Source organism: Budorcas taxicolor, chromosome 2 (assembly GCF_023091745.1).
Source record: "Budorcas taxicolor isolate Tak-1 chromosome 2, Takin1.1, whole genome shotgun sequence".
Lineage (NCBI taxonomy): Eukaryota > Metazoa > Chordata > Mammalia > Artiodactyla > Bovidae > Budorcas > Budorcas taxicolor.
Genome location: NC_068911.1, coordinates 40,096,975 through 40,118,968, shown reverse-complemented (window position 1 = coordinate 40,118,968; position 21,994 = coordinate 40,096,975). Strand labels below are relative to the sequence as shown.

Sequence of the window (21,994 nt, the reverse complement as noted above, 5' to 3'; positions counted from 1 at the left end):
TCTTAAAAAGGGAGAGCACCTCTAAGAAGGAGATAAAATGGAAACCGGTTGTAATCTTTGGCCATGTAAAGAAGAACTTTTTGCAGTAAAAGAAACTAGACTCTTTATATCACAATATCAATAGGATAAAACAGCCATGAAAATGAGCACTTTTTTTCAAGGTCTAAATGGAAATTATTGGGAATTCAGGATCATCTTCTCAGGTTTTTATCTGTTTGCATTTTAATTTGGTTTTTGTTTCTTGTTAAGAACAAGGAGAAAGTTACATTTGTGTAGGAACTAGAGTGTTTTCTGCACCAGGATCTTGTGGCTCCCTGGGCATGTTATTCTGGGAATCCAGTAAGCTGGAGACCAAGTTCCCAAAAGGGGAACTAATGCTGGGTGGCAGGCAAGGATGAGCAAATGCACCTCTACATTGGTTAACTTACACTGTAACTGTTAAGCAGGCAAGGGCATCCTACTTCTGTTTTCTCCATCCTTTCAGGTAACAGCCTTAGGTTAGGAATTTGATAGACTGCTAGAAATCTCCTGAGGTTGTGCGTTTTCTTGTAACTCCCCCTTTTATCTGCTCAATGATGCAGGTATGTTCCTGGTAGAGCATTTAGGTGTAATCAGGAAGGAGTTAAATTATCTCTCCCAAATCTCTGACTTTATAAAGTAAGGAAATTAGGCTTAAAGAGATCCAGAGGCTTGTTACAACCACATAGTTAGTGGATCTGTGGGCTGTCACTTAGCTGCATCAGTCAGGCCTGAAGGCAGGATCAGCAGGACTGATCTATATGTTGTTCTGGTCCAGCCAGCCTGGATGATATTGTTCCTAGCTAGTAAAACATGCCTGTTTCTTGATTGGTTACTGACACATTCTTAAATCTCTATTTTCTCTGTGAAATAGAGATAATGCTTAACTCAGGGTTCTCTGGGGATTAGAGGGATTGATGAAGGAAAAGCACCTGATAATCTGACTGATAGTGGGGTCTCAGACACTGTACACATCCTTCTCTTTCCTCTGATCCACAGTGGTGTGTTGGGTAGACTGACCACATTGAAGGAGCAGATCCATTTGTGGCTGTTGCAGCTTCTTCCAGGAGCTGAGCACTTGTGGTGGTGGTTTGCTCAGTTGATTTGTTCCTTGGCTTCAGCGCTTTATGGTGTAAGCCACCTGACCTGTTGATGTGTCTTTCTCAGCAGAATTTCATTATCTTCCCTAAGATGAACTCTAGCAAGTATTATTTCCTAAGTGCAGGTAGCTTTGCAGCTCTGGTCTGTATGGATCTTACTGAACATCCTTGGTCTTAAACCCCTGGGACTCTTGTCTCTTCTCCCAGTATATACAGGTTTGGATTTCTTGCTGGTGCTACATTCATTCATTCAAGTTAATGAAATCCTGTTATGCACCCAGGTACTCTTCTAAAGTAAGGATACAGTAGTGGACAAGGATACAAAATGCATATCCTCATGGACCTTGTATCCTAGTGAACAAAAAGAAGGGAATGGTTAGCTGTTTTTGTTTCTTGCAGTTAGGGTCCAGAGAGTTTTGAGCAGTGGATTGTGTGCAGATGTCTCACTTCTTGGCTGAAACATTTATTTGTTGGTGCAGGACCCTAATGCTGTCTTTTCCTGCCTCAGCCATGTAAGCTTATAGAGAGAGGAGACAAAATTCAGAACAGTCTGGAATGCCGAGCACCCAACATTGGGGAGCAGTACCTGTTCTGGAGAGTTCCCTAGACCTGTAATGGACTTTGTAGGAAGGATTAATAAACTTTTGTTCTGTTAAAACACTGGGATGTTGGTGCTGTGTGCTTCTGCAGCATAACCTGGCCTGTCTTGTTGGAAACATTAGAACAGATCCAGCACTTGCTGGATGGCACATGTAACCCAGTAGGTTTGACAGTCTTCTTGAAACAGGAGAAATGTGAGCCTTAGAATGAAGCCAACACCACAGCAGACAGAGCAGGGTGATAAACACTCAGGTTTTAGAGACACCATTGAGCTGTAGGATCAAGCATCACCTGATACCTAGAATTGCACTGGACTTTTCAGCTACATAAATCTATACATTTCTTATTATTTAAGCCAGTGTGATTGGCATTTCTGTTCATTGTAACTGAAATAACTCTAATATAGAGAGCAATAACTGATTTAAGATAATATATGTAGGAGAGGAACAGTGTTCTTACATATATACTTATTTAATTCTTTCATTATGAAATTTATCAAAATATCTAAAGTAGAGAAAATAATATGACCCTTATATAGGCTTTAACAGTTTTGCCAGTTTTTACATTTACCTACTCCAGTGTTTTGTTTTTATTTTGTTTGGGATGGGTGTGTTTTACAATATTTGAATATTTGGAATATTTTGTTTTGGAATATTTGAAGCCAGTCTCAGACATTATGACATTTCATGCATAAACAGTTTCTTTGTTAGAGATAAAGAATCCTAGATAGTCTCTGCCCTAATCCGTCTATGAGAAAGAATTCCCAGTCAACAGAGGCTGTCTCCACATGGCACAAGCTTAACTGAGAACATGGGAGCTGTCTTTTCTTCCCTCAGAGGGCTACCAGAACTTGACCAACAGCTTCTCAATATGACTCTGTAAGAGGACCCTCTTGGTCTCCTCCACACCCCACGGTATTCATTTATGAGAACCAACAGGCAGCCCTAATGCCTGATAATTATAAGGGTGGTCCACAAGGAATCCTAGATTCCTGTAGTGATCACCTGAGCAACTTATTAAAAATTGAAACTTCATGATCAACTGCTAACTTTTAACAAGCCCCAATGTGATTTACTCATTAAGAGTTCAGTAGTAATAGTTAATTGTTGGTTTCCTAGAAGCCATCAAAGAACAAAATAATTGTAATTACTCTTTAACATTTTCATATGGGACATTTACCCTGAAGCTCAAAAAGTGCCCTCATTTACCTACTTTTCATTGGTGTTCTTTCCTTTTTTCTTGAAATAATGTGTAAATGAATGCTAAAAATACTATAGTAAAAATGCTTTTTACTATAATTTGTAATCTACTTCCTTCTAAGCATTCCTGTTTGATTGTATTTTTTACAATTAGCATTTAACCATAACATTTCAATAACTGCTAAGATGAAAAATGAAGTGGATATTTAATATTCCTATTCTAGTTTCCTCCTTATTTGGTACCATACATTCTCTTAATGAAGTTTCTCTCCTTTTTTTGTGGTTGGTGTCCACTTGTTCCCTTGATCCCCTTTCTGTTGTTCTGAGGTTATTATTCTGTGCTTCAGCAGTCAGTGTTCTAATAGTCAAGAAGTGTGGTGCAAACTACTTTGACAGATGCCTTCATGGCCAGTTCAGCTTACCTTACTTTATAACTATTGACTTAATCAACAGAGTGTTTTTTGCAACCAGTCCTGGTGCCATAAGCTAGGATTTATCACCTTTAATTCCCAAATTGATGTATTAACCGTGCTGCCAAAAACTAGTTCTGTCTTTATCTCTGCCTGTGGATGTTTGCTCCCTAAAACTGTTAGAGAGATATGTACTGTGAATGTTCATTTATTCATTCAACATCAGATATTGATATAGAGCACTTATGTGCCAGGAGCACTGTTTTAGGTGCTGAGATTTTATGTTTATGAACATTTTTGGTTTTGCATTTTTGCTTCTAAAGAATGCTGGATTGGGGATAAAGTGGGCATTCTTTAGGCTCCTTCTCCATGGTTTAAACAATTTGTATAATATTTGTTGTATTCATTTGTTTGGCACTTTGGCTTTCCATGGTCAGTTTCCCACTCTCCCTTACCTTCAAGACCAACCACAGCTTCCCGAAAACAGAATAGGAAAAACACAACTCTACTGTCTTACATACCTTAATGTTTTTTTGGTTTTTTTTAATGTGGTTGGGTTGATTTAAGCTCTTTACATTTTGAGAGTGAATTTGCACAATTTGGAGAGCATCTCCAATAATTTTTAAGAAAATATTATAAGTAGAGACATAATTAGAGCATTAGAGCAGAAATAAGAAATCTAGATACATTCTCAGTAAGTCATGAAGACAGAAAGCCAACTCCTATGAAAAGTTGGGCACTTTAGTATATCACCAATTATATCCTACTTGCCAAAAGAGTATTTTTAAAGCTTGTGTCAAGTTTTTATAACTACAAACCCCTAAATGATGAGAAACATCATCTCAGGAAGCATTACTTGACACTAAAGAAACTCAGTGGTAGAGAGATTATTATTGAAGAATTTGAGTAGACATTTCTCACAATAAGATATACAACTGGCCAGTCAGCATATAAACAGGCATTCAAAATCATTAGCCTTCAGGGAAATTCAAATCAAAATCACACTGAGTGAGTTCCCTGGCAGTTCAGTGGTTAAGGCTCTGTGCTGTCACTACCAAGGGCCCAGGTTTGATCCCTAATTGGGAAAATAAAATCTCACAGTTCACCAAAGAAACAGAAAAACATTGAGATACCACTTAACCTCCCCTAATATGGCTATAATCAAGATTAATACATGTTATCAAGGATGTGAAGAAATTAGAACCCTCATACACTGCTTGTGGAAATTTAAATTGTACAGCCATTGAAGAAAACATTTGACCAGTAACTTCAAAAGTTAAACGTAGAATTTCCATTTGTCCCAGCAATTCAGCTGTTAAGCATTGTATATACCCAAGAGAAATGAAATCTTATGTCCACAAAAAACCTTATATATGAATATACATAGCAGCATTATTCACAGTGGCCCTGAAGTAGAAAGGGCCCCTAAATCTAACAACTGATAAATGGATAAAAAATGTTATAGTTGTACAATGGGATATTATTAGCAATATAAAAATAATGGAAATATGGTACATGCTATAACATGGATGAATGTTGAAAACATGCTAAGTGAAAGTAGTTAGACATAAAAGTTCACATGTATTACATATCAAGAATAGACAAATCTTTAGAGAGCAAAAGTGAATTAGTATTTTCCAGGAACTGGAAGCTGCAGGGGGTCGAGTTTGCTAAAGATACGGGGCTTTTTCAGGGGATGATGAAAATGTTCTGAAATTAGTGATGATGAAATGTAAATATACTAATAAACTGATGAATTAAATACTTCAAATTGTGAATTTTATTATGTATCTTATATCACAATTTAAAAAGTGACAAGGGATGTAAGTATGTATCATAATGCTGTTTTGATCTGCATTTCCTTAATGACAAGTATACTTCCAGTATTAATACTAGCAGGTGGGACAGGGAAGAAGATTGTGGACAACAAAAAAAGGAAAATAAAATATAGGCTTTGAAAAGAAGTAAACTAATTTATGAAGATTTGCAGAGGCAGGGGTTAGGTGTCAGAGTGGAGAACCAGTAATATAGGAAAGAAAGAATATTGTATAAAGATTGGAAAAGCACTAGAAAAACTAATAGTATTAGGGTTCCAGCTCTGGGTAAGTTGAAATAAGCATGCTTCACCTTTTTTCTCACATAGACAACAACCCTAAAATCTGGGTAAAATGCATGGAGCAGCTATTTGAGAACTTTATTAATCGCAGGTGAATTGGAGAACAACAGTAGAATTCAAAGCATCACAGAACTGATAGTGAATTTACAATTTATGTTCTCTGATATTCCTTTACCTCAGATTAGCACAACTAGCAACCTGGAAATGAACACTAGTAACATGGAGACAAAAATACAACATTTATTTATGACAAACTCAGGGAACTAGGAAAAGAATGGAACTTCTTCAACCTATAAAAGAGCATCTATTTTTATAATTAATTTTCCCACAGCTTGTGGGATCCCAGTTTCCTGGTCAGGGGTTAGACCCATGGCACTGAAAGCACCAAATCCTAATCACTAGGTCACCAGGGAACTCCCAAAGAGCATCTACTTTTTAAAAACCCATTGTAAGCACCCCGCCCCTGTACACTGAGACTGCGGAGATGCGCTGAGGAGCGGAGGTGAGCGTGCAAAGCCGCTTCGCCCCTCATAGTCCAGGAGCCCGGCCAGGCCCTGCTGCAGGGAATATGTACTTTTCCATTCCTGAAACCGAGTCACGCAGCGGGGAGAGGGGCGGCTCAGCCAACGTGGTTTATAACATTCACGTGAATGGAGTCCTGCACTGTTGGGTGCGCAACACCCAGCTCCTGGGGCTGCTCGAGCAGCTTCGGAAGGAATATGGGGCCAGTGTGCTTCCTGCATTTTCCCCAAAGAAGCTTTTGGCTTTGACACCGGCTGAGGTGAAACAGGAGAGAGCAGTTAGAGAAGTATATGCAAGCTGTTCGGAAGACCCATTGCTTGGGAGCAGTGAGACCTTCAGTAGTTTACTGCGTCAGGCACAGCAGGAGATACAACACGTCCTCACAGAAGAGATCTCTTTGGAAATGCTGCTCGGCAACAGGCAGAAAGTTCTGATCAACATGCTAACTTCAGATCAGACTGAATATGTCCTGGAGGGTGTGGCTGCAAAGCTGGATATTCCAGATGACTTGATCGGCTACTTCAGTCTCTTTCTAGTTGGAGAAAAATAGGATGGAGACTTTTTGTTTGTATGGAAGTTGCAAGAGTTTGAGTTGCCTTATGTGTCTGTTACCAGTCTTCAGAGTGTGCTAAGGAAGAGTTATTTGGACTCTACCTGTGATGACAATGTCATGGAGAACCGGGCTGGCCTGAACCTGCTTTATGCTCAGATGGTAGCAGACATTAAGCGTGTGTGGATCCTGGTCGCCAAGGAACAGTAGTAGCTCAAATCACTGCAGGAGGTCTCCAAGAAGGAGTTCCTGCTGCTGGCCCAGACACTGCGGCACTATGGCTACTTGCGCTTCAATGCCTGTATGGCTGACTTACCAGAGAAGGACTGTCCCTCTGGTGGTGGTGAGCGCAGGCAACAGTAAGGCTCCGCCTGCCTGGCCAGCAACTCCGTGAAGTCTCCTTCCCGGTCACCCGCATGCGATGCTGGTGGGTCACCTCCTCTGTGCCACTGCCCAGCCGAGGCACAAGCAGCCTCGGCCAGGGTGAGGTGCACCTGGAATTGGCTTTTGAATACCTCATGAGCAACGACCAGCTACAGTGGGTCACCATCACCAGCCCCCAGGCTATCATGATGAGTATCTGCTTGCAGTCCATGGTAGATGAACTGATGGTGAAGCAATCTGGCGACAGTATCAGGAAGATGCTGCACTGGCTGGTGGGGGGCACCCTGAGATGCTCAGCCAGCAAGCAAGCCGTGAAGTCACCACCACTGCTTGAGTCACCAGATGCCACCCAGGAGTCCATGGTCAAACTCTCAAACAAGCTGAGTGCTGTGAGCCTGCAGGTGATTGGCACTCCCAGTACAGATGCCAGTGCCAGTGCTGTCCACGGCAGTTTCGCCTTCAAGGGCATTGGAGACGAGTACCTGTGATCTCCAGCGCTCGGATGTCTGCCCTTTGCCCTGGGGGAATGTTCAGAAACTAGCCCTGTGCCTGTATCCCACCCTGCCTCCCAAACAGGGAGCATTTTCCTTTGTCTTGTCCCCTTTTCTCTTCTCAGCCAGGGGCCTCCTAACCCACCTCTTTTTCCCCCTCTCTCCCCCATCCTAGGGCTGGCTACACAAAGGATCACCTAGAACTGGCCCTCAATACCAAATTAGCATGTAATATTTTGCACAAAGTCCACGGGACCATGGCTACCTGCCTGGGGAGGAACTACAGTTCCCTCCAGGCTGCTTCTGGCTTCTGGGGGCCATGAGCCAAGGGGATGGGCAGAGGTCTGTGTATGATCTGGCCCAGCTCCCCGTCATTAAATTCAGCCTGATTGCTGCCTAAAACAAACAAACAAACAAACAAAACCTATTGTACATATCACACTTAATTGTCAGAGACTGAATGCTTTCCCTCTGAGATAAGGAACAAAACAAGAATACCCACTCCTGTCACTCCTGTTTAGCATTGTACTGGAAGGCTTGGCCAGTCCAATCAAGAAAGAAAAGGAAATATAAAACAGCCAGATTGGAAAGGAAAAACAAAACGCTCTTATTCACAGGTGACATGATTGTCAATGTAGAAAATCCTAAGACCCTACCAGAGTTTCTGGAGTAAGTACATTTTGTAAGATCGCATGATGCAAAGTCAACAAATTCTCTTTCTATACACTGGAATTAATATAGTTTACAATAGCTTCAAAAAATTAAATAGTTATAAACCTAGTGAAACATGAAGTCAAACAAGTCCTAAATAAATGGGAGGAATTAACCATGTTCATCTGTTTTGATCTTTACAGTGTTCCTGTTTACTGTATTCATTTTATAGATGATGAAACAAAGCGCGAGAGAGATCCACTGGCTACCACAGCTAATTATTTGCAGACAACAAGGTTCCCAAGTCTCTAGGTTTCTGACGTCCTAGGATATCTTCCTGCATTTATTTATTTAACTAGCTGAGCAGGGTCTTAGTTGCTGCAAGTGAAACTCTAAGTTTCAGCACGTGGGATCTTTTAGTTGCGGCGTGTGGGCTCTAGCCCTCCTGCCAAGGGTCGAACCCCACACTCCCTGCATTGGGAGCGCAGAGTCTTTAGCCACTGGACCACCAGGGAATTCCCTGCCTCCCTATTTAGACAGCAGGGTAACTGGATGGCTATATTGACAGGAAAGAGGTGGGTGGGGGAGAAAGGGACAGAATTGTGTTTGATTATGGGAAGAAGTGAAGGAAGAGCAGTGATTCTCGGTAGTAGTAGTACTACTGTCACTGTCGTCTGTAAACGGAGGGAGAACAGGTGCTACAAGGACGCTTCAAAATAAGAGAAGGGGAAGCGCCCAGTCAAACTGAAAGGTAGTAACCAATAGGAGGGAATAACAAATAAGCGGTTTAAATAGGTTAGGACGCAACGAGGATCCCGTCTTCTCATTGGGTAAAACTGCTGTCGATTAGCGAAGGGGCGGAACCAGACGGGGAGGGCGCTGCGTGTTCCATGGCGCTGTTTTCCGGCTTAGCCTTTGCGCATGGCGCCAGACCTTCTGTAAAAAGTCACGGCTTGCACGGTGGCAGCTTCCGGCGGCGCTCTGGGAAAAACAGTCTGGTGCTTGACTGACTGGGTTGAGGGCAGTTTTCCCGGTGGGGAGACTCTGCGGCTCCGTCCTCTCTGAGGCTGTAGTAGTGTCTCGGATCCTTGAACGGAAAGACACTCAGTGTCCATGAGCTACAACCTCCTCTGTTTGGAGAGGCCTGGGAACGCGGAAGCCTGGTGTGTGGGCCCTTTCGCCCTTCGCCCTGTCCCTCACTTTCCCCGTGAAGTCGCCTTTGAAAGGCCCTGAGCCTCTTGTTCTTGTGATTTACGCGAATAAAGCACTGGTTCACCAAGGCCTTATGGCACTCATGTGCTGGGCAGGGGGGACATAAAGACAGTTCAAAACTCCATGTCTTCAGAGAGCGCCCAGACTATGGAGTAGATTACCCCGCAGAAACAAATTCTGGTGTTTAGGTGGGTAATGTAGCTGAGCAAGGGCTGTGTACCTGTGGCGCAGAAAGCCAAACTGACCGCAGGTGTTGCATAATAGAGGCGGGGCGCGCAAGACAACAAACACCTGTCCAGCCCCCAATATTAATAATGCTGAAGTTCAGAAATCCCACCTTAGAGCCATAGGAGTGAAAACGAAAGGGAGACCGATCTCAGGGACATCTCAGCCGAAACCAATTTTTATCTTCGTTTGTACTCTTAATAATGCTTAAGTATTGGACACCCAGTCAGGAAACCAGGTGTGAAGACCCTAGTCGTCTTTTGTCTTTTTTCACCCATTTATTCATTTGCCAAATGTTTATTTTAGGACTAGACACTTCTTGAGGTGCTGCGATTCACCAATGAAACAAATTACCCACTCTTCAAGAACCTTACATTCTGTGGGGATGACAGACGTTAAACCTATTAATAAAGGTCAAATAGTGAGATATGCTTAAAATTCCTATAAGGTGGTACTTCTCTCACACCAACCCAGACCATTTACTCTGCACCTTCTAAGTGCCAAGCACTGGGCCAGATGCTATACAAATAGCGTTTCTAATCTTTTTCTCTGTGCTGCATGGTATTGTTATGCTCAGATGAGAAATAGAGGCATAGAGAATTTCAGTATTTTCCCCAACATCATTAGTATGGGTTGAGCTGGGACTGGAAACTGTAGTTGATGGTCAAGCCCTGTTTCATTTCCATTAGGTAACTCATCTGTCAGCCTGATTATACCCACGTTGTGGGGATTGAATTTGGCAACTTGGAGAGCTCCCACCAGCTCTTTCACGCTCTCCCGTTATCAGCAACTGCTGGGCCTCACAAGCTTTCAGCCAGCTCTGGGAACCTTGGTCATGATGGTTGGACCCCAAGCTGCATTCAGGTATAGGATCCTGGAGCTGAAAGTAATTCATGATGGTTCTGCACAGGGAGATCCAAACCTGGGTGAGAAGTGAAGCACTGAGAAGGTAGTGAGCTTGGTGCAGCATCTGGAGTGAGAACCCAGCAGAGGAAGGCATGGTGAGAAAGGGAGCATGGAAAGAGAATGGAAATCAGATTGGAGATGGCCTCAGTGAGGGGACAGGCAGTTGAAAAAAGGTGGAGAAGCTTAATTTAGCTTCTGCTTAAGCACTTGTTTTCCTCATCTGTGTCCATGCCAGTTTTTTATTTTTGTTTCGCCACGCTGTGCAGTATGTGGGATCTTGGTTCCCCAACCAGGGAGCAGACTTGTGCCCCCTGCAGTGGAAGCGCAGAGTCCTAACCACTGGATTGCCAGGGAAATTTTCATTCCTGATTTTAGGAGAACAGATTTCCTTTTCCCCTTTGAAGGAAGGAGGGAGAGTTCTTAATGGATCTTGGTTGCAGAGAACAAAGGAAGGGAGGTATCTGTCCCCGTAGAACTCAAGCTTTCTCCCCACACATTATAATGATCCAAGCCATCTCTGTAAGTGTGAATCTTCTGGTTCTTGACGTGTCTTATAAGACAGAGGGATTGCAGTGCTCAGTCAGCTGTGGGAACTTTGATTGCATCTCAGTGGCTAGCTTGCACCTCTCACAAAGCAGATTAATAAGACAAAACTGCCTTTGTGAAAATTACTATCTTATTTTAAATGGAATTAGAGCTCAAAGGAGCAGATATCATGCCCCACCTCTAGACATCAATTTCATCAGCAACAGGAAGAAGGTTTACTTTTCTACCCACCAGAAGAATTTCTCCTGGCCCAGCAAAAGACCTGCCAATGGGAGATTGCCAAAATTCAGCCAATGAAAACCCACTACACTCCTAACTCCCATTTTCCTCCTCTGATTCTTGAGTCACGCTCGCCAGACTTGCTAACGGTTGCGAGTTTACATATTCCAACCCTAAATTGTCCCCAAATTAATTTTTCTGACAAAAATAACAGGCTATTTTATTGTTTTAGGTAAACACCAGGTACTGGAGGAGGCTGTGAGAAGCGGCGGGAGCCCAGCTCGGGTACCGGCAGGGATGGTGGCCGCACCCGGCGGGACGATGGGTTACCGCCCGCCACCCGCAGCGATGGAGGAAGAAATGGCCGCGAGAGGGCGGCGCCCATGCAGGGACCCCAGGCTCCAAGGGCCTGAGATTACGTGGCGTCAACTCTTTACCGCTGACAGGCTGCTCCCTCAGTTGCAGCCGTGATAAAGCAATGGGCGGTGCAGAGCCCTCTCCGGAAACACGTCACTTCCCCTTCCGGTTGGCCGGGTTTTCCGGCCCAGGGGACTCTAACTGGAACCCGGCATTCCCTTCTTCCCCCCGCCTCTAGCCTCTGAGTGGCGCGCTAGGCGGCGAGGCGAGGGCAGTCCTCCTCAGAGCCGCCGTTAAACTGGAGGCGACTTGCGGTTGAGCCCTGGGAAGAGGGAGCGGCTTCTGCGAAGCCAGGCCGTCTGAGGTAACTTAGAGGCGGCTTCCAGTTCGGCACCGGCTCCGAAGGCGCCGAGAGACCCCCGCCGCTGCTGGGCAGCCGGGGGCGTTTGCGAGCCGGGCAGCCGACTGACCGGGGCTAGGCCCGCCGTCAGGCTCCTGAGGCTGCTTTCTGCACTCTTTGCGCGGGTGGCGCCCCGTGCCGCGCAGCTGGAGGCCTCTCGGATACTGCCCGTAGGCCCAGTGCTCGCGGGCGCACCCCGCGTCTTGTCCACTTTGCTGCCTCTACCGGTGTTTCCTTTACTGGCTGATGTGACATTCATGCACTGGAGAAGGAAATGGCAACCCACTCCAGTGTTCTTGCCTGGAGAATCCCAGGGACGGGGGAGCCTGGTGGGCTGCCGTCTGTGGGGTCGCACAGAGTCGGACACGACTGAAGCGACGCAGCAGCAGCAGCAGTGACCGCGGGAGAAACCAGAGGCCCAGGCTCAGAGATCAGCTTCTGTGTTGCGAAAACCTGTTTAGTGTCCCGTGCGCCCTCTGAGCCGGCCGGCCATCGGGAGCCGGACGTCTGTGGATACCGCGGCTTCCTTGGCAGAATTTCTGTGCCCTTTCTTCTGGTTATCTCAGGGAAAGTGGGACAGACAGCTCTTTCCCCCCACCCCCACCAGCATCGCTTAGAGGTCTAAAAGACCCTTGGAGAATCGAAAGGAATCAGTAGCAGTTGAATGTAATTAATCTCTTGACTGTGCTGGGTCTTGAAGCGTGCGGGCTCTTTGTAGCCGGTGGGCTTTCCCTAGTTACCTGTTAGACTCACTTGCCCTGGGGCGTGTGGTATCTTTGTTCCCTGACCAGGGATCAAATCCAGGTCCCCTGCAGTGGAAGGCGGATTCTTAACCCCTGAACCACAGGGAAGTCTCACCACTTGACATTTGAATAAACAGTTTGTGAACAAGGCTCAGCTTTAGTTTTTTCCTAGGTCAAGAGAAACTTAAAATACGGATATAAATCTTCTACATAGTGTTTTTTTATATGTCTTGCAAAGAAATGCCAAAATAAATGTTGGAACAACTAGTTATTGAGGGATGCTTTTTCAGAAGAATAAGGCTCTATTTTCCTAATTACTTTCTTTCCGCTCTGGTCTCATTGTTGCAGCTCTCCTACAAGTTTTGATACAATGGAAAGAAGCACCTCAAAAGGTCCAGGAAGTGAAGGCTTTCATCTTCGCAGAAGGACAAAGGTTATAGAAGTTGTATCTGCTTATTAAAGACAGACTAGGACAATATGTTAAAATTTAAGACAAACTCAGAATAGTCTCCTGATCTTTCCTTAACAATAGAGAATGACATAGGAAGTTTTTCAGTTAAATCTTTGGATAATCCCTGAACTCCTTGGAGCCAGTGGGTATTAATTTTCTCATCCATGTATTTTTTCTGATTTTTTTTTAAAGGCAAAGTGATTTGTTGGAATTTGTCTTCAGTAAGCTATGCTGTATTAAGTTGAATAATAGAAAGTAGAAAAACATAGCCCTGGCAGTTGATTTTTAAAGTTCATCTTTCTCATTATAACTAGCAGATAGTAAAGTTCATGTGACAGCATCTTACTGACATGCACTTTTTTCTGCCCTGAATGCCTTAGGAAGAAGATTATTTTATTGATTTCGTTCAGGATCAGACTGGGCCTCAGTTGTCAGATCTGGAGCTGGTGGTGTATCCAGCACAGGAGCAGAATTGTTCCTAGATCAAAATGATGACAGTAGATCTGAAGGTGTGTAAGTACTTGAATGCTCATTTCAGGGCTCTGTGGGAGACCAAGGGACCTGTGGCAGAGAACGCCAGTCAGCATAAGAAACATGCCCCACAGATGGATAGTCTCACTCCCGAGAGGTCTCACCAGCACTTCCGGAACTTCCTCTGTCATGAAGCAGCTGGACCCCGGGAGGCTGGTAACCAGCTCCAGGAATTATGCTGTCGGTGGCTGAGGCCAGATATTCATTCAAAAGAGCAGATCTTGGAACTTGTGGTGCTAGAGCAGTTCCTGACCATTCTGCCCGGGGACACCCAGATTCTCATACAGAAGCACCATCCACAGAGCATCGAGGAGGCTGTGGTCCTTGTAGAACACTTGCAAAGGGAAACTGGCCAAACAAGGAATGGGGTGAGGAGAAAGATTCTTGATGTGCAGTGAGATAGAGTGAAGGTGGATATATTGGGGCAGTTAATTGGGAGAAAAAAGGATTAGGCCACTATTGTATTGCTCCTCTAGCACTTGTGAAGCAGGACCTGAAAGCACAGACCCGCAGCCTTAGTCAGCCCATAGGATTCAGAGATCCTGGCAGAGACTTCCTTGGCCTTAGGGACAGAGTTGAGTTTTGCTCTTTTTGGAGCCAGGGTGTGTTGAGGGTAATGAGCCTCGTCTGGCTTGGCCAAGGAGATGGACCTCAAATTCTTAGAAACATACAAAAAGCACTAAGGAGCTGGAGAGTTCAGGGCAGATCAGAAAAGAAAGGACTTAGAGAGACCATAAGAGAGCGAAGATATGACAGAGAAGGAAAAAAATCACAAACAACTAGGGGACGACTGCCCAGGAAGGGGAAAAAGTAGAAAGAACACAGGGAAAGAAAGATTTGAAATCCCAGCAGAGTAGCTGAGAGAGGAAAGACTCTGAGGGATAGTGTCCTCTGTACCATAGGCGAGAGCCTCCACTGCCCTCTCTCAGTGGCTGCTCCTGGCTCTGCTCTGAGTGGGGATCCAGGACATGCCCTTGGGCAGGTGACAGCTCACCAGGTGGCCTCAGGCCCACTGTGAATACCTGGAGGGCACATGGTTTTTATCAAAATCATTTGGGGATAGGACAGAGCCATTACTCTTACCCGCTTTTTTCTCCATTTCATCCCCATTGTCTGTGAGAATCTTCCCAGACTATGTGGAAAATCTGGTTGACAGGACAACTTTTAAATTCAATTCCTTAATCTTTTGAGAGAATTAGAAGATGGGAGACCACTAAGGCAAGGATCTAAGTTGGGAGAGAAAGCCTGTCAAAGCAGCACGAGAACAGGTGGCCTGTGCAACCCTGTTAGTGGGCCAAACTGGGCTGAGTTCAGAGGGTGGGACTGCTGTCTTGGAGAGCTGGCAGTAACCACACCCTTTACTGGTTTCTCCCAATTTTCCCGAGTTTATGGATCGTTCTTGTGGAAAATTGGTGGCTGGTATCTCTAGGTCTTTGTGTCATTTCCTTCAGCGTCTCCCTCTTTCCCCGCAGTCTGCACTCTGCTTTTTCCTCCCTCTCCCATCAAGCCCAAACCAAAAGTTAGTTCTGTGGTAACAAGTATGGGGGTTATTTCTAGGTTGCAGTCCAGGAGCTGGGAAAGGAGGCAGTGCTCTTGGGAGAAGCAGCAGAGGCCCCAGGCTTCCAGCTGAAGCCAGCAGAGTCCCAGCCAGTGGGCATGTCCCTGGAGGAAGAAGTTTGGAATATACAGCAGGGTCTACAAGAGCCACTGAGCAGGAATACCCACAAAGAACCTGAGCCCGTATGTGAGAGGGGTAAGGATCTTCATGTTACTTTTCTCCTGGGAGGTGAGATATAATTTAAGCCAGAATGTGTGAGTACTTTCTGGTTACCCAGCCCTGTGGATCTACTAATGCAGCTACATTGGCCATTAGGATGCCCCCAGGTGGCGGGAGAATAGGTCAGGTGGGGTTGAGGGTGGAGGTTGGCCTAAGATACAGAAATCTCCCAACTGCAGAACCCTGGTTATGATACTGGGAACTCAGTTCTTTAGAAAAGTAGAGAGGATTGGGCCCACCTGTCCTTGTAAAAACAGAAGGAATTAAGGGATTATCAGTGACAAAATGTGAATAAAATTGTGTATAGGCAAAAAGTAACAATAAAAAATTTTAAAAAGCTAAAGCAACTTTTCTTACTGTACACTAGATTCCCTGAGTATTTTGTTCTCAATTCATGTCATGACTGGATAACAGGTTTTTTCCCTTCATAAATTTTCTCAGGAAGATTAGGGAACCTGTTTTAGGGGCTGGTAGATTCAATGGTTTTTATTTACAAGGAGAGAGCCATTTCTAGACACCACACACGCTTGTAAAGGTATCTCAGGTATCAATCCTGAAAACATGGGAATCTTTTACGTTTTAGAAATGAGCCTAGTATGTTTAGAAACAGAAGAGAAATTTCTGTGGTGCTTTTTCACCCACAGTGGTACCTACTTACCAGATCCTAGCCCTTCCTGAGGAAACAAACACCAAAGACTGGACAGTGGCACCTGAGTTCATCTTGCCTGAGTCCCAGGTGAGCTGTGCTTTCCAGCTTCTTGGGGCTGCTGCTCCCTGCTGTCTGTGACCCACCTTGCCCAGCAGGTGTTGAAAAGCATGTTAACTCAGATGATCTCCCAGGGGAACTGTTTACTTCCTGGGCTTACTGATCCCTTCCCTCTTTCTTTTCTGCCTCCTCACTTTAAAAAATATCATGTGTTGTTCCTTTAGTATCTGGCTAACATACGAATCATGGGCCAAATGGTTGGGCTGTCTTTCAAGTGGCAAGTTCTGAGTTAAAGCCATTCTCTTCTTTAGGGTTTGTTGACATTTGAGGAAGTGGCCATATACTTTTCCCGGGAAGAATGGGAACTACTGAATCCCACTCAAAAGGCCCTCTACAATGACGTAATGCAAGAGAACTATGAGACTGTCATCTCTCTAGGTAAAGATTCTCCTCTTCCCTTTGCATAGGAATGGACTAACCTGTCACATTCTTGGTTTACTTTTACCCCCATGAGAGTCTCTGTTTCAGTAGCTCGTTGATTCTCAGATAGTGGTTCACCACGGGAAAGGTGTATCCGGATTCCCTGGAGTTTCTGCCAAGTTCACATGTTCATTCCTTATCCAAAATTTTTGTTCCTTTCAATTCTGCTTTGCTCTCCTCTATGCTGTCTCCCTGAAAGACACAACCATTAACCTAAAGTTGAGGCCAGAAAACCCCTGGATCATTTTTTACTGTGATGTTGCCATCATACCCTACTACTAACACATCGCTGATCATCTTGGCTCCACAATCACAGTGTAGTTTGAATTGGATCATGTCTCAGCCTCTTGCGCTGTTCACATCCTCATCTCAGCCACAAGGTTCACCTCAGTACTTTCTCACTGGCACCCACTGCCACCGCTCCTGCTCTCCCACCCTCAGTTTTCCACACAGCAGCCAGAGTCTTTTAAAAACCTAATCATGGGGTATTTCCTGGCAGTCCATTGGTTAGGGCTTCTCCTTTTCAATCCCAAGAGTGTGGATTCAATCCCTGGTTGCGGAACTAATATCCCGAAAACTGCATGACCCAGCCGAAGAAAAAAGCCTGATCAGATCATGACATTTTCTGCTTAAAAACCTGTCATAGGAGAAGGAAATGGCAACCCACTCCAGTATTCTTGCCTGGAAAAGTCCATGGACAGAGGAGCCTGGCAGGCTGCAGTCCATGGGGTTATATGACTGAGCACATGTGCATGAGGGTGGAGGGAGATGGGTTGGTAGCAATAAGCTGGTAGAACTTTAAAGAAAAAAAAAGAACAACCTATGATAACTTCTCAATATATTCAGTTTTAGAACCAAATTCCTTACCATGGCCCCCAGGATCCTCCAAGGTCTGGCTTCTCATCTTCCTGCTGTCATCTCTTGCGACTTGTGCTCTTAACTATTCTTCACTCTTGTCATCTTGCTGTTTCATGGACTTCAAATGCTCATTTCTTTCTCTTACCCTCTGCCTGGTACACTTTTCTGTCACATGACAAAACTCACCTTAGGGTTCTGCTCAGATATCATTTTCTAAAAGAAGCTTTTTTCACAGTCTTATCTAAAATAGCATCACAGAAACAGAATCTTAAATGTTCTCTTACCCTTCCTTAGTTTTCTTTAAAACATTTATCACTTCCTGACATTTGTTTGTCTATTGATGTTAGATTGTCTGACTCTGCATGAGATGATAATCTCTGTGGTAGCAGGGGATTTGGCTTATTCTCCACTATGTCCCTGGTACATAGAGGGTGCCTGGTGCACCATAACCACTCAGTACATATTTATGGACTGAGTGAAGAATACTTTCCATACTTGGCAGTACAATTTGGAGTAAGTTCATTAAGTAATTCTTGCCTGTTTCCTCCACTGGATGTGAACCAGTGAGCTATGGGAGAAATCTTTTCTAGTCCGGTGTTTGGTGCTTGAGAACTAAATAAAAAGTTAGTATAATGATGGCATGTATCATTTGTGCATGATACATGCCCATTGACCTTCACATCGACTCACCTAAACCTGGTCTTATCCAGTATAAGTCTTCCTGAAGACATAATAGCACCAGTCTGTGTTTCCTGCAGGCTCTGGAGTTTGGTTACTCCGTAGTTGAATATGGAGAATTGGTGTCAGAAGATTTGGAACTTTCACTGGATTCCCGTCGATCTAGCTTAGGTTCATTTCTCAGTCTTTGCTTTTCATGCCCACTCACAAATGCAGTATAGTGTAAACTTAATATTGAATATGAGAGTATCCATTTAACCATTCAGGGTAACAAACGGTTAAAGTATCTTTTGCTTTTCCTGAAGTAGTCTGAAATTAGTGAACCATTATTAGTTCTAATTGTTGACCTCAGTTTTTTATTTCACAGCATTATTTGTGCTCCCCAAACCTAAAGTGATGTGTTTAGAGCAAGGGGAAGACCCATATATTCAAGGATCTCCAGTGTTCAAAGACAATCCTGGAGAGCTGCTTTCAGGTAAATAATACCATGGGAAGAGGAGAAATGTGCCTAGATTAGGAACCTTTCCAAGGGCTTAACATTTTAAGATTCTACTTCCCTATATATATATTTTAAAATCAGTGAATGTTGTGCTTTTTTTCTATCCCCATAGTTATCTTGCTGTGACATACAGTAGATTGATTCTTATGTTTATTCCGACAGAGATAAAGCTGAAAAATGACATGGAAAATCATCAACTCATGTGTCTTTCTGACTTAGAAATACAAGCACCAGGAGACATAGTATCAAAAAAAGCCAGTGTGAATGTTCATCAGAAAACAACAGGCAAAGAAAATCATGGTGATGTTCATAGGCTGGGGAAATGGCACCAAGATTTTCCAGGGAAGGAAAGAAATAAACTTTCCAACTGGTGGGAGGAAGAGCTGCTGAAACTTATGGAGCTTCATAAGAAAGAACGTGCAACAGAGAAGCCTTTTAAATGTCAGGAATGTGGGAAAAGCTTCAGAGTTAGTTCTGACCTTATTAAACACCAAAGAATTCACACTGAGGAGAAACCGTATAAATGTCAACAGTGTGATAAGAGGTTTAGATGGAGGTCAGATCTTAATAAGCACTTAACCACACACCAAGGAGTAAAACCATATAAATGCTCCTGGTGTGGGAAAAGCTTCAGTCAAAATTCACATCTCCACACACATCAAAGAACTCACACAGGAGAGAAGCCCTTTACATGTCATGAATGTGGAAAAAAATTCAGTCAAAACTCCCACCTTATTAAACACCGGAGAACCCATCTATAACACGTGCAAGCGTCAGTGAATGCTCAAGACTTTGACACCAGAATTGACACCAATGAAGAAAAGCTTATCCAGTGTTCTTAGTCTAAAAAATTTACCAACCAGAGTTTAACCCTAAAGTTTATGAAAAATTTCAAAATTAAGAAGCATAAAGAATTTTTTACCAGTGGAAACTTTGGTGATATAAACATCATGTTTCAGAGAAAGAAATTAGGGTTGACTGTGAGAGGAAACAGTAGTAGTTAGTTGTACTACTTACTGTTTTTACTTAAAACTATCACTGAATTCCTTAGGAAAATAGGTGTTCTAAGAACCTGAGTAAGGGAAAAAGCTTTTGGGATTGTAGCTGACAGAATAGCAACACCAGTTTCAAATAGCAGATGCAGTCATGAGTCACCAGTCTCCTGTGGTCACAGAGGTAAATATTGTTTTTCATTGATCTTCCAGCCACTGTTAAGCTCTTATGATAGAAACATTTGTAGCATAGTTTTCCAAAATAAAAAGCAGTAATATACGTGTTTCATTACATACATTGTCTTTCAGGTAGCTGACTTAGCAGTTTCAATAGTCTTTTGGGGCAGAAATGAATGGTAATATAAAGTTTTCTAGAAACCAAGTTGAATTTTCTTACTCTTGTCATTGGACAGTGTTTGCAAAATTGACATGGTTTTGACTTCCTTTATGAATCTTTATTTCTATACCTCTGAGATCCTTTTAGCACAGTTTTTACTGTGATGAAATAATTTACTGGTGGAGAATCTGCCACGTGAACTGATGCACCATCATACCTCTCATTAGTGATGTTTAAAAAAAGAGTATCTCTAATGAGGTCATGTGGATATGAATTGGAATTTTTACCATTCAGTCTATATTAGATGGCAGGCTACAGGGCATGGGGTCGCAAGGAGTTGAACACGACTTAGCAACTAAACAACAACAACATAATGGATGTAAAGAATTTTCTGTAATAAACTAGACTCCTTACCTCACAATGCCAATAGAATAAAAGAGCCATGAACATGAGTACTTTTCTGAGGCCTAAATGGATATTAATGGGAATTCAGGAACAATTTCTCAGTTTTTTGTCTGTTTGCATTTTAATTTGGCTTTTGTTTGTTATTAAGAACAAGGAGAGGGTTATGCTTGTCTGGGAACTGGAGTGTGTGCAGTAGGGAGGATCCTGTGGGTCACTGGGCATGGTGCTCTGTGAATCCAGGGAGCAGGAGACCAAGTTCAAAGGTTTGGGAGCTGATGCTAAGTGGTAGATGAAGGTGGGTGAACCCACACCTCCCTTGGCTGACAATAAACAAACTGTTAAACAGATGAGATCTTCTGTTTCTGTTTACTCCAGCACAGTATAGACTGCTGAGAATCTCTCTGGATCCTGGGTTTTCTTATAATACCTTTTAATCTACAGCCCTGATTCAGATGTGTTCCTTCTAGAGCTTTCGGGTAATGTTAGGAAAGGAGTTAAATAATGTCTTTAACATCTCTTAGAAACAAGGAAGTTAAGGCTCAGAGAGATTTAGGGACTTGTTAAGACCCCATAACTAGTGGATCCGTTGGCTGTCACTTAGCTATAACTAGTCAGGCCTGAAGACAGAATCAGTTGGCCTGATCTGTATGTTGTCCCTGGCCAGTCAGCCTGGATGACGTTGGATCTGTTTCAAGTTTGTAAAACTGTAATTTCTTGGTTACTGAAACATACTTACGTCTTCATTTTCTCTATGAAATGGAGATAAAGCTCAACTCAGGGTTTTCTGAGGATTAGAGGGATTGATGAAGGAAAAGTATCTAGTGGCCATGCTGGTAGTGGGGTCTCAGACAGTGTCCACGTCCTTTCCTTTTCTCTGATCTGCAGTGGTGTGTTGGGTGGACTGACCACACTGAAGGAGCCAGTGCATCTGTGGCTGTTGGAGCTCCTGAGCACTCATTGTGGTGGTTTGCTCAGTTGATTTGTCCCTTGGCTTCAGTGCTTTATGGTGTAAGTCACCTGATCTGTTGGTGTGTCTCCGTCAGCAAGATTTTATTTCCTTCCCCAAGATGAACTCAGTCAAGAATTATTTGCTAAGCACAGCCAGCTCTGCATAGATCTTACCCAACATCCTCAGTCTTAACACCCCTGGAACTCTTGTCTCTTCTCCCAGGATACACCTATGGATTAGTTGCTGGCACTGCATTCATGTATCTGTTTCAATGAGGTCCTATTATGTGTCCAGGTACTTGGTTTTTTTTTGAAGAGCAGACTTTCAACAAGCCTTTTTTTTTTTCTTCCCCTGTGGTGGGTCTTTGTTGCAGTGTGCAGGCTTCTCTTGTGGCGAGCGGGCTTAGTTACCCCAAAGCATGTGGGATCTTGGTTCCCCAACCAGGTCCCCTGCATTTGAAGGCAGATTCTTAACCACTAGACCACCAGGGAAGTTCCCACGTACTCTTTGGAGCTAAGGATATGATAGTGGACAAGGAGACAAAATGCTCATTGTTGTGGAGCTTGTATCTCAGTGAACAGTAAGAATGGGGTGGTTGGGACTTCTGGCGGTTCAGTAGGACTCCTCACTTTCACTGCTGAGGTCCTGGGTCCAGTCCTTGGTTGGGGACCTGGAATCCTGT

The 21,994-nt window shown here is 43.8% G+C and overlaps 1 protein-coding gene and 1 pseudogene across 1 annotated transcript; both read left to right on the top strand.

Moving 5' to 3' along the window:
* The first annotated feature begins 6,011 nt into the window (after window positions 1-6,011).
* On the top strand, window positions 6,012-7,387 carry LOC128066463 (sorting nexin-17-like; annotated as a pseudogene).
* A 6,201-nt stretch (window positions 7,388-13,588) lies between these two features.
* Window positions 13,589-19,481, top strand: LOC128066445 (zinc finger protein 75A-like). The gene is made up of 6 exons (XM_052659508.1): window positions 13,589-13,999; window positions 15,189-15,384; window positions 16,053-16,144; window positions 16,426-16,552; window positions 18,498-18,605; window positions 18,792-19,481. The coding sequence occupies exons 1-6, from the start codon at window positions 13,589-13,591 to the stop codon at window positions 19,388-19,390; spliced, it is 1,533 nt and encodes a 510-aa protein (XP_052515468.1). The 3' UTR covers window positions 19,391-19,481.
* The last annotated feature ends 2,513 nt before the right edge of the window (window positions 19,482-21,994 follow it).

What these genes read in the sequence shown, in the direction of transcription:
- LOC128066445 (XM_052659508.1), top strand. Translation starts at nt 13,589, where the DNA reads ATGATGACAGTAGATCTGAAGGTGTGTAAGTACTTGAATGCTCATTTC. An exon ending in TGAGCCCGTATGTGAGAGGG is followed by an intron (nt 15,385 to 16,052) that starts GTAAGGATCTTC and finishes TTTCACCCACAG; the next exon opens with TGGTACCTACTTACCAGATC. An exon ending in TCATCTTGCCTGAGTCCCAG is followed by an intron (nt 16,145 to 16,425) that starts GTGAGCTGTGCT and finishes TCTCTTCTTTAG; the next exon opens with GGTTTGTTGACATTTGAGGA.